The sequence below is a fragment of the Somniosus microcephalus genome, chromosome 3 (genome assembly GCF_052327205.1).
Source record: "Somniosus microcephalus isolate GS21.2 chromosome 3, FLI_Smic_1.0, whole genome shotgun sequence".
Taxonomy (NCBI): domain Eukaryota; kingdom Metazoa; phylum Chordata; class Chondrichthyes; order Squaliformes; family Somniosidae; genus Somniosus; species Somniosus microcephalus.
Genome location: NC_140989.1, coordinates 157,660,603 through 157,673,336, shown reverse-complemented (window position 1 = coordinate 157,673,336; position 12,734 = coordinate 157,660,603). Strand labels below are relative to the sequence as shown.

At 47.0% G+C, this 12,734-nt stretch overlaps 1 protein-coding gene across 11 annotated transcripts in view; it reads right to left on the bottom strand.

Annotated features, from left to right (window-relative positions):
• The window catches only part of cfap61 (cilia and flagella associated protein 61), a 383,529-nt gene that overhangs the window by 347,924 nt on the left and 22,871 nt on the right, over positions 1–12,734 (bottom strand). For all 11 annotated transcript variants that reach the window (XM_085981775.1, XM_085981777.1, XM_085981776.1 and 8 more), the window contains 2 exons: positions 10,167–10,317; positions 402–478 (listed from right to left, as the gene is read on the bottom strand). In XM_085981775.1, coding sequence (XP_085837901.1) covers positions 402–478; positions 10,167–10,317 — 228 coding nt within the window. The remainder of the gene's footprint in view (positions 1–401; positions 479–10,166; positions 10,318–12,734) is intronic.

Here is a 12,734-nt window from a genome sequence, read left to right as displayed (position 1 = left end):
GAGCAGAATTGTTAACAATCATAGGTTACTGTTGAATAGTAAGTAGCATTTTTGTTAGAATGCTGAAAATAATAATGTGCATTTGACTGGACAGATCATTTCCCTACTTGCTCTTCATCTCTCAAAGTCTATCTCTGAGATACCTCACATATTCCCCATGCCTTTCATCTCTGATGCGACCCCATCTGTCTCCACCTCAAAACTGTCTCCCCCCACTCACCCACTGTCTGCTCCTAACCACCCCAGAGGTAGGGTATATCTGATCAACAACTCCCAAAGTAACAAATGACTCAGCTTTGCAAAGATTTTTTGCATTCTTAAGTACAGTATCTAAGACTATTCATGTAGTGGACTGCATACATTATCTACAGTTAAGAAATACTGTGTAATACACAACCTACCTGACAATCTCTTTAGCACAACCAATTGCATAGTCTGGTTTTGCCACAAATAAATGCATAAAAAGAGTGTTCAAAGGCTGTCAAAACATTAAAAAAAATGTTGTATGTAATCTTAAATCAGCTATAGAACAATCTAAAACACTTAGAAAAAGCAGTATAGAGTATTATTTTGTCACATTTATCCAGTGTCCAAAGTGTAGTCTATAATATTTACATACTTTAGATACCGGAAGACACATAGACCGCAAATTTAATTGCGCTGAGGGGACGGGTTTGGAGGTGGGTCTGTAGCAAAAATCGGCGAAATTGGTGGTGGGCTGTGGACCTGCCTCCACGCGACTTTGGGGAGTGTCGGGTCAGCCGCTCCCGAAATGACCCAACACCAAACGGTGGGACAGGTTGTTAAGCCAGTTAACAGGTCATTAACTGGCAGGATAATCCTATTTTAAAGGGCTGCTCAGATATTGGAGGTTTTTCAACATGCTGCCCACCTCCATAAAAACACGCCAGGTGAATCAAGCCGGGTTGAGCGAGGACCTGAATTGTTGTCAGCTGCTCGAGCAGCTTAAAAGCAGGCTTGCAATCTCTCACATGCCACAACTTAGTGGTTTGAGGTTCGGGAGACATTTTTCAGCTCTACTAATCTTGAGTGCCGAGTCTGAAATCCATCTGCTGTGTGGCCTCCTTGGAAAACCCTCTGGCCACTTTGCCTGAGCGCACACAACCTCCATTCCTTGACTGAGATATATACCAGTGGGATGGGAACCATTTATATCCTCTCATCCTGGTCGTCAGATTCAGAGGAACAGCAGCCGCGGCAGCACCGCAACCAGGCACAGCATCAGCACCAACAGCAGGAACGCCAACCTTCTCCTCAGCCTCCTGATGCTGCACAGGGCAGAGGGCGTCTGCGCAGGCCTGCATCTCACTGCAGGAGAGACCCCCAACTCAGGGTTCACAGGCAGAGGGTGAGCTTCCTCAACATGAGTAAGCAGCAGTGCCAAAGGAGGCCGAGACTTCTGCGAGAGGTAGTTGCTGACATCTGTGCAATGCTGCACCAGCACCTGGAGCCCAGAGGAGCATGTGGACACTCCTTACCAGTGGCTGTCAAAGGCACCACGGCACTCAACTTCTTTGCTTTGGGCTCCTTCCAGGGATCATCTGCAAACATCAGCGGCATCTCTCAGTTGGCAGCAGACGCCTGCATCACGCAGGCCACCGATGCCCTCTTTGCAAAGGCGCCCAATTACATCCACTTCTCCACGGATGAAGCAAGTTTAACCGCACGGGTCCGGATGTGACCAATGCAGCAGACCTCGAGCTCATTGCTGGCCGTCACGCAAGGGATTCAACTCATCCATGCCAGATTCGCGTAAGCTTACTCTTCAACCACAGGTGGCTACCATATGGCTGTGAATGTGTAGGCGACCTTCATACAACGTCATACATCATCTCTGCAATAAACGGTTGTTTCCTATCACTTTCACCATCATCATTACAAATGCAAGTCGCCCTGAGCCCTCAATGTGCAACTTCCATTTCCCAGACCTTCAACAGTTTGTCATCACTTTTGTTTACTACATTCACAAAAGCATGACAATGCAAAATATTAAACAAAATCAAAAACAGAACAAAACACCCAAGTGACTCCTCTTGTGACCATTTGTGCTTTACCTTCCTCTTACACGTGCTTCTGTGTGGTGCTTCCCCTGAAGCTTCAGCAGATGTAGAGGCACCTTGCTGACTTTGATGCTGCACCTGCTTAGATGGGCGTCCTCTGGGTTTGGGAGCCTGGGAGGGCTCTGCAACAGTCTGCTCTTCCTGCGGCTGTGCAGGGGCTGAAACGGCCATCTCAGTTGGGTGTGCAATGTGGGTCTCTGAGTGAGGGCTCCGCAGTGGCATGGCAATGCGAGTGCTTGGAGAGGAACCCACACTTCCTTGTTGCCAGCCACCAACATCCCACTCATGGGTCAGCTGCATGTCAATGCTAGCAAGTGGCTGGAGAGCACCCTGCTGCACATCAGGGGGGGCCACGAGGACCCGTATTTGTACTGGCAGTCCTCATAACAAGGACGTCCATGAAGCTCTGGTGTCTCTTCTCAATAGATGCCCATCTCTCCTCCATCGCAGACAATCTATTTTGAAGAGTCACCATGTTTTTGTTAGCCTGGCGACTTACATCCTCCATGGCGGTTGCCACCCTTTCCATGGCGGAATGTTCATGCGCCATTGCCTCCACAAAGGCAGTGCTCATGTTAGAGATGGACTCCTCCATTCTCTGCACACTCGCAGTTACCCTGGATGCAAACCCTGTCAGAGACCCCTGCACTTGTTCCTGGAGTTCCAGAACTGCTCTCTTTCTGGATGGTCCCAGAGGCACAGAGTCTGCATGCAGCTGAGCAGAGCTAGGAGAGTCCTGCGACCTCAGATGAGGACTCTCCACTGCTGTCGCTGTCTCCACCATCTGCTGATGCTCACTTGTGAGCTGTGATACACCAGGTGACAACACTACTCTATGTCGCGAACACCCCACCGAGGTGGGCATATCTGCACTGGTGCTGGATGCGCTGAGTAATGGTGACGCTGCTCCCTCAGAGGCTACAGGCTCCTCTGAGGAGTCCTCTGGCTCTCCCTTCTGGACAGTGGGGAGGGGGGCATTCGATGGTCCTGTGGGAGAGTAAAGGCATGAGTTAGACATCTGATTTTGACGCAGCAGACACATCCTTTTGTGCAGATAATACAAAGTGAATCTCTATGAACTTCATATGCCATTGCAGTCGATCATTAAATCTTAATGAGAGGGTTGAAACTCTATTCTGTCACCAGCTTCGTCTAGTACCCCTGTCTCTCCGTCCCCCACTTCCAGCTCCTCGCCACCTCCAACCATGTTGTGCGCAGCCTCCTCAGCACTTGTCAATGTCGCGAGGGATGGTGTGCCTCCTCCTGTCTGTGCTCGCTCCCTCTTATTGTGGGCTATCTTTTCCTGCAAGGAGGGACACAAGTGGAGTTTCAGTGAGAGTGATGGAGTGACTGAAGAATCCATAACATAGAAGGTTAGAGGGAGACCAAGATGGAGTGAGGTGCCAAGAGGAAGCTAGCTCCCTGTGCGTTGTTAGTTGTTGTCAATGCATAACAGTGAGAGCGAGTGTGATGGGTGCATAGCAGGATGGTGAAGTGATTCAGTACAGAGATAGAGATGGATAGGTAAGGGTGCAAGGGAAGTAAGAGCAAGGTGGGATGTGAAGGAGCAGGCTTACAAAGCAGAGTGCTGGTGATGAGAACTGAAGACAAGCAAATTGAAGGTAAGTGTGATGTGATATCACTTTTGCTGATCGCAGGAGATCATTAAACCGTTTCCAGCACTGGATCCAGCTGCGTGAACAAATGGACCTTGCGCTGACCTCCTCAGCAATGCGCAGCCAGGCTGCCTTGGTTTGCTGAGGAGGCTTCCTCCGGCCATCAGAAGGAAAGAGAATCTCCCTGCGCCCTCTTACTCCCTCCACAAGAGCTTGGAGGGAGTCCTCACTGAAACGTGGTGAAGCCTTAGGTTTGGAAGCACTCATGGTGGCCTTGCCACATTCACACACCAGCAGAATCAAGAAATGAAAAACTGAGGCTGCATTGGACCCTTAAAAAATTTTGCACAAATGACGTCATCAGAGGCGACTAACAGACCCGATCCCAGTCACTGGACCGGACAGCACGCAATACTGCACTTAAGGGGCCAATTAAATTAAAATTGCAACTCGGGAGCGGATGCAGCCGGCAACGGGTCCGGACCCCGCCCACCAGGCAACCCGACTCCAAGCCGCCTCCTCAATTAAATTTGCGGCCACAGATTTAATCGTTTTCAGAAAAAAACACTTTCAGCACAATTCAAATAGGTTCCGCAATGTACAAGAGACCAATGAAAGATAACATTCCCCTACTCACGCCTGGCTACATAACTCACAAATCATAATGTCCAACCACAAATTAAAATGAAAGTCACAGCTTGCCCACCACACAGTATTTGTTATATTATAATTGTGGAGTAGAAGGAGAGGAAGGGGAAGGGAAGAGGGGCCAACAGAAAGGGAGCATGAGCTTGAGGGGAGGGGCAAGAGAAAGGAGGGACAATGGAAAGCATAGTCGAGGGAAAGGAGAGTTGAGAAAGAAGGAAAAAAGAGGCAAAACAAGGAGGGAAGGGAGGAGAGCAGGAGAGGAAAGGAGACAGGGGTTGAGCAGGAGAGGAAAGGAGACAGGGGTTGAGCAGGCAGTTCAAAGTAAAAGACAAGGTCATTTTAATATTCCCTCTCCTCTTCCATCTCCCACCCCTTTCCACCTCCACTTCTCCATCTCCCCTCTTGCTCGGCCAGTTCTCCTCCTGTCTGCTTCCTCTTCATTCCAGCCCACTCCCCAACAACCCACATTTCCTCTCCTCCCCCTCTTCCCCACATCCATTGTATTGTCCATCCCCTCTCCCTCATTCCCTCTCACAATCCTCCTCTCCACTCTCCTCCCCCTCCTCATCTCCTCCCTCCACTCTGTCCTCTCATCAGTCTTCTCCTCCCGCTACCATCTGTCCCCTCATCCACTTCACCTTTAGCCCCCTCCTCCTCCCTCTCCCCTTCCTCTCCCATCCCTCCTCTCATCCTTCCCCTCTTCCTCCTCCCTCTCCTTTTCCCCTTTCCCTCATCTCGCCTGTCCCTTCTCCCTCCTCTCCCTTACTCGCTAAACCTCCCCTTCTCATCCTCACTTCCCTCTCCCCTGCTCACTTCCTCTTCCATCTCTCTCCATCCTTGGTTTTCCGAGGTACATAATTTTCTGAGTAGGGTGTGTGGCTTGCAAGATAATATACTCATGGAGACATTGCCAAACTGAGGGTTGACTTGTTTGTGGTGCACAATGATGCGGAGGGATCAAAACATGGAAATTTAGCTCTGTCAAGCTTCTCATAAAAACTGGTCCTCAAGAGGGACTTGAGTGTTAGAAATGCTGCAATGCAGCAGGATAGCAAGAGGAAGGTCGAAAGCCGAGCGGGAATCCAGCAGTGGGATGGAGCGGGCTAGTTCTGAGGAAATTTCCTAGAATCCAGGGAGGGCTGTGTGAAAACACAAGGGCAAGCCAGGGCAGCACCGTGATAGATTACAATATAATAAATAATAAATTATTTATTTTATTTTTAATCGGGGATATGAACAAAATGTTTACTGTTTTAACGAGAAAGGGGGAAGGGGAAGGGGAGGAAGGGGAAAGGGGAGAAGGGGGGAGGGGGAAGGGGGAGGAAGGGGGAAGAAGGGGAGGAAGGGGGAAGGGGAGGAAGGGTGATGGAAAGGTGGGCCAGGGTGCGCGGGGGAGGCTGCGCGTGCGCATGGAACTTCGTTTTGTTTTACAGGTTTCTCCGGGAGGGTAAGCCTGCAGAATTTAGAAATATAAAAAGCAGGCGTAAGGCTTGCTTTTTACAAGGTAAGTGGTGAATTAATTAAAATTAAAACATTTTTTCCACAGGTTTATTATTTTTAAATACTTTAAAGCAAGGTAAGTTTATTTTTAGCCCCGTTAGAATATCAAATTATTTTTTTCAAAAATTTAAATTACTGTTTAAAATAGTTATTTCATGTAATTTATAGTTTATTTAAAAAATGTGATTAAAAAAAAAAATTATTTGAAGATTTAGTGCTATTTCGGGGCCGTAGTATTTATAAGTCTTGACAGCACTTCCTGTCAGACTTATGAATGGAGCATTCCCTGCTCCGATTGGCTGCCCATGGCCCACGTGATCCCAGGGGACGCATCGAACTAACTGCGCCCCTGGGATATGCAAGCACTGCGCGCCGGCAGCTGGACCAGGCCCCGGATCGGAATTCCACAGGGCCCCACAGCTCAACAGCCGGCACGCTAGGTAAGTGCAGATCGAGGGCTTGCACCCGCGGGAAGCCCCCGGCCCGAATTTCTGGGCCAAAATGTTGCAAATGGGAGTGGCAAAAATCATACTGCATGAAAAATCTCCTCTGGAGATTTTCCCTCCATGGCTGTCAACCTCATAGTCCCCCAACCCTGCACAGCCCGCTTCTACCTCCTTCCCAAGATCCACAAACAGGACTGCCCTGGTAGACCCATCGTTTCAGCCTGTTCTTGCCCCACGGAACTTATCTCTTCCTATCTCGACTCTATTTTTTCTCCCCTTGTCCAGTCTCTTCCCACCTACATTCGCGACTCTTCCGACACCCTCCGTCACTTTAACAGTTTCCAGTTTCCTGGCCCCAACCATCTCTTTTTCACTATGGACGTCCAATCCCTCTACACCTCCATCCCCCACCAGGACGGCCTTCGGGCACTCCGTTTCTTCCTTGAACAGAGGCCCAACCAGTCCGCATCCACCACCACCCTCTTCCGCCTGGCTGAACTTGTTCTCACATTGAACAACTTCTCCTTTGACTCCACTCACTTCCTCCAAATTAAAGGTGTTGCTATGGGAACCCGCATGGGCCCTAGCTATGCCTGCCTGTTCATGGGATATGTGGAACATTCTTTGTTCCAGTCCTACTCAGGTCCCCTCCCTCACCTCTTTTTCCAGTACATCGATGACTGTATTGGTGCCGTTTCCTGCTCTCGCCCTGAACTAGATAAGTTCATTCACTTTACTTCCAATTTCCACCCTTCCCTCACCTTCACATGGTCCACCTCCGCCTCTTCCCTTCCCTTCCTTGACTTCTCCGTCTCCATTTCTGGCGATCGGCTTTCGACAAACATCCACTACAAGCCCACCGACTCCCACAGCTACCTGGACTACACTTCCTCCCACCCCGCTTCCTGTAAGGACTCTATTCCATTCTCCCAGTTTCTCCGTCTCCGCCGTGTCTGTTCTGACGATGCCACCTTCCATACCAGTGCTTCCGACATGTCTTCCTTTTTCCTCAACCGAGGATTCCCCTCTACTGTGGTTGACATGGCCCTTGACCGTGTCCGTTCTATTTCCCGCACTTCTGCTCTCACCCCTTCCCCTCTCTCCCAGAACCACGATAGGGTTCCCCTTGTCCTCACCTTTCAACCCACCAGCCACCACATTCAACGGATCATCCTCCGCCATTTCCGCCACCTCCAACGTGATCCCACCACCAAACACATCTTCCCCTCACCTCCCCTTTCAGCATTCCGAAGGGACCGCTCCCTCCGCGACACCCTGGTCCACTCCTCAATCACCCCCAACAGCCCTTCTCCTTCACCTGGCACCTTCCTGTGCAAGCGCAGGAGGTGCAACACATGCCCTTTTACCTCCTCCCTTCCCACTGTCCAGGGCCCCAAACACCCCTTCCAGGTGAAACAGCGATTTACTTGTACTTCTTGCAATTTAATATACTGTATTCGCTGCTCACGATGCGGTCTCCTCTACATTGGGGAGACCAAACGCAGATTGGGCGACCGCTTTGCGGAACACCTCCGTTCAGTCAGTAAGGGTGACCCTGAGCTTCCGGTCGCCTGTCACTTTAATTCACCACTTCACTCCCGCTCTGATCTCTCTGTCCTCGGCCTGTTACATTGTTCCAATGAAGCGCAACGTAAGCTTGAGGAACAGCACCTCATCTTTCGATTAGGCACTTTACAGCCTGCCGGACTCAACATTGAGTTCAACAATTTCAGATAATTATCCCTGCCCCCATTTTTCATGCAGTATGATTTTTGCCATTCCCATTTGCAACATTTTATCTTTCCTGCCTCTTACAAAAGTACAGGATGTTCTTTCAATTCCTTCCTCCCTTCCTAACCCCCACCCCCCCCCCCCCTGTCTCTGCATCTGCTTAATATCTGTTACATTTCCAGCTTTTTCCAGTTCTGATGAAGGGTCCCAGACCTGAAACGTTAACTCTGTTTCTCTCTCCACGGATGCTGCCTGGCCTGCTGAGTATTTCCAGCATTTTCTGTTGACAACAACCTTAGCTTGTCTGCATAGTTCATCCACAATGAACAGCTGTGTAATTCATCGATAATGTTTGGATTAATGCGTGCTTACAAAAAAAATAAAATTACTTGCCTGTCTCTGATAATGCTTTCAATGGATTCAAATTCATGAAACTAAAGTTGGGACTGTTGCCACCTTTCAGTAAAAGATCTGAGAACAGGGCCCCCTTTCTCCCCCTTCCTCCCCACAAGTGATGTGGTCGTAGGTCAGGTGGAAACTTTGGCCCAGGGCCCAAACTCACCATAGGGTCGCAAAAATCACTGCGCAGAGCAATGGGGCTAATTTCTCAAGGACAGTAACGGAGGTCCTATTTCACATTCACTGAGATGTTGCAGGGTTATTCTCAGAGCTACGTACCAACAGAATTAGCTCCAGTGCTGAGTGCATCACCTACATGTGTCACAAATAATTATAAAGGTAATGGGGTGTGGACCCAATTAACATGGAAATCTTCATAAGGAATGGTGACAGGTGACAAGACATACTGACATTAATTCGAATATATAGGTCAGATATTACTGCACATGTGTCCACGTTATTAATCCTGCAAAAACATATAGGCCCGGAATTTGCGATCAGCGGCGAGCGCCGTCGGTTCGTCGCTGACCTCGAATAAAGCTGCCCACAAAGATCTTGCGATATCTGTGGCGAAAACTTTAGCTTTCTCAATGTTAATTTGATTGTAGCCCAGTCTATAGGGGATCTCCTGTGTACAGCTTACTTAAAAAAAAATTTTTTTACAGACAGTGAAATAAAAATTTCAACGTACACGTGGGGTTAAGGTAGAAGCTGAAATATCATAAACAATCTTTTTTTAAAAATGTAAAATATTTATTAAAAAATCAGGTAATATTTATCATAATGGAGAAATTTGACATTCCACAAATATAAATGTAATTTTTCAGGGTAGAACGGTTGTTCAGCAGTAGTTATTACTCAAAATGCCATTTACAAACCTAGTTACACCTCATTGAACAAGGCGTAACTTTTTATGGGGTTTTTAACAGCAATATTAGAGTGGAAAAGGGGAAGTTTTCGTCAGTTCAAGTGATTTCACTGACTGCCGGCTATGGGGTGTTCCACAGCGCAAACTGTGGCGAAGCAGGGAATGACTGACTACAACTTCAGGATTTCTGCGTTTATCTGCACATGCGCTAAATCCTGAAGTTACGATCAGTTTCAGAGGGGTAATGATGACGAATGCTGACACAGTTTCGCTGGCATTACCAATGCAAAATCGGAGCCATATTCTTTTGTTGGCTATTACTTCAGTCAGACATACTAAAATATTTTTTTTTCTTTTTTTTGAATGGAACATTTTGGGATTTCCTTGGGATGATAAAAGGTACATATTTTGGGGAACATCAGTGTTGTCACCATTTATTTGGCATAGAAAAAAAAATCACATTTATGCCAGTATGCTTTATTATTGTATGATACTCTTAGTCTGTCACCAATGACCAACTTATAAGCACCCATACTTCACCCTAGTATTATATAGTTCAAAATGCTCTCTTCAGACACTGCCCAGATATGGAAGTAGAAAATCTATAATGGTTGTTTTTCAGGGTGTTTTTCACAAATCAGGTAAATCATGCATAAAAGATTTACATACCAATCATTACACTTTGCTAAAGTTCGACTGACAACACTGAAACAAAAATACTTGAATACTCCCTTAAATTATTTGATCATTATGCTAAACAGAAAGTAATGAAAACATTAACAGGAAACATATTTATTGTAATAATAAAAACATTTTGGCAGTGCAGTAGATATATTTAACATTTGGAAACATTGAGTAATTTCTGGTTTCAACTCACTGTGCATTTTGTACTACCACCGTACATATGCAGCCAGGGTTCCCAGTTGTTTTGTTCGACAGCCTCTATATTTGGATAATCTAAGAAGGCAGCATGAGCTATAACTTCATTCTTCTCATTTTCTATAGTCACCGATAGATTGGCCCTTTCACTAAAAGTACAAGGAAATAAAACAGAATTGTTACAGAAAGAAAGAACTTGCATTTATATAGTGCCTTTCATGGCCTCAGGATGTCCCAAAGTGCTTTACAGCCAATGAACTACTTTTGAAGTGTAGTCACTGTTGTAATGTAGGAAACGCAGCAGTCAGTTTGCACAGAGTAAGGTCCCACACACAGCAATGAAATAATGACCAGATAACCTCTCTTAGTGTTGTTGGTTGGAAAATAAATATTGGCCAGGGCACCGAGGAGAGCACCCCTGCTCTTCTTCAAATATTGCCATGGGGTCTTTTATGCTTACCCCAAAGATGCCTAAAATACATCTGATCACATATAAAAAGAATGTTTTTTTTTAATTTTCATGTGTAGCCAGAAGAAGCAGGAGTGCTTCTCACAGTTCCACAGCACTCCTGCGGGGCCGCTGCTGGCTGTGATAGTCCCACTTCCATTCTTCCTCCTCTCGCCTCCCGGGACTTACCCGAGGGCCACTGCCGGTGAATCAAACTGCTGAAATTGGCTTGTGGAAAAGCAGCGAGCTGCCTCTGGAAGCGTGACAGGCTCCAGCATCTCATCATGAGGCCCAATATCAGGCGATCCTTGGGCCTCCCGGTTCAGGCATGCGCTTCTTCCACTTTGTCAGTTATGCACTCGAAAACGGTCCATAACTAATTTTTCCCCCACAGAATTTAGACCACTATTAACTCAGTGTCAGCCTTGGCTTAGATGCAGCACTCCGCCCCCGCCCCCCCCCACACTCCAGAGACCCAAGCATATGATCCAGACTGGGTGCAAACTAACTCCCCATACATGTACTGGGTAGTGCAGGTCGAAAATATTTGGGAAAAAAACTATAATTATTTGGCCCATCCTTTCCTTTCAAAAAGCAGTCCTTTTCTGCAAGTTTGAAAACTTCTTAAAAATAACATCCAATTATATTATTACCTCATAATTATGTTTAAAAAAAGGATTGCTGTACCTTCCGTATTAATTATGTGCCAACTTAATTATTCTTTGTACATGAGGAATAATCTTTACGTTCTAGAGTATTTACAAAGCCAATTGCTGGCACCTTGAGGTACTAAAAGTTACAGCAAACCTAAATGCTTGTTTGGAATGTCAACATGCTTTAAGACATGTTATTATGACAGATAGTTTAACAGCTGTACTGTTCTTAGTTTCAATAGAATAATAACATCACTATTGATTAGGACTATCGTTCGACTGCACATCAAAGTTGCCACTACCATTTTATTATTCTTTGTTAAATTGTTACATTTTTTTTTAATTCTCCATTTAATATGAAGGGGATGGAAATCTCACCCATAACTTTTACACAATGACATTATAATTCAATAAATATATAGACTGGTACAAATCTGTAGGGAGACCCAGGAACACAGCAAGTTCCTAATCTCAACATAGCCATGAGGAAGTTAAGAGAGGTGAAGTGCCTTCCCATGGGGAAGTAGAGGAAAAGTGCAAAGAGAATCAACTTGGGCTACTCTCTTGCACGTTAAGTGGCTTAGGAGCAGGAACCTAGCAATAAATTTCACCATGGACTTCCAGTCCCTCTACACTCCACCCGCCACCAGGATGGCCTCACCTCTTTTGATGACTGTGTTGGTGCCGCTTCCTGCTCTTACCCCGAACTATTCTCAATTTCTGGGGATAGGCTGTCCACAAATATCACTGTAAGCCCATCGACTCCCACAGCTACCTTGATTACACTTCCTCCCACCCTGCTTCCTGCAAGGACTCTATTCCATGCTCCCAGTTTCTCCATCTCATCTGTTCTGACGATGCCAGCTTTTACACCAGAGCTTCCGATATGTCTTCCTTTTTCCTCAACCAAGGATACCCTCCACTGTGGTTGACAGGGCCCTCGACCGTGTCCGTCCCATTTCCGTCATTTCTGCTCTCACCCCTTCCCCTTCCTCCCAGAACAATAGGGTCCCCCTTGTCTTCACCTTTCACCACGCCAGCATCCACATTCAACGGATCATCCTCCACCATTTCTGCCACCTCCAGCACGATGCCACTACCAAACACATCTTCCCCTTCCCTCCCCTTTCAGCCTTCTGAGGGGACCGTTCCCTTCACGACGCTCTGGCCCACCTTTCCATCACCCCCAACAACCACTCCCCTTTCCCAGGCACCTCCCCGTGCAAGCGCAGGAGATGCAACACCTGCCCTTTCACCTCCTCCCTTCCCACCATCCATGGCCTCAAACACTCCTTCCATGTGAAACAGCGATTTACTTATACTTCTTTCAATGTAGTATACTGTATTTGCTGCTCACTATGCGGTCTCCTGTACATTTGAGAGCCGAAACACAGATTGGGTGATCGGTTTGCTGAACACCTCCATTCGGTCCACAAGCGTGACCCTGAGCTTCTGGTCGCTTGCC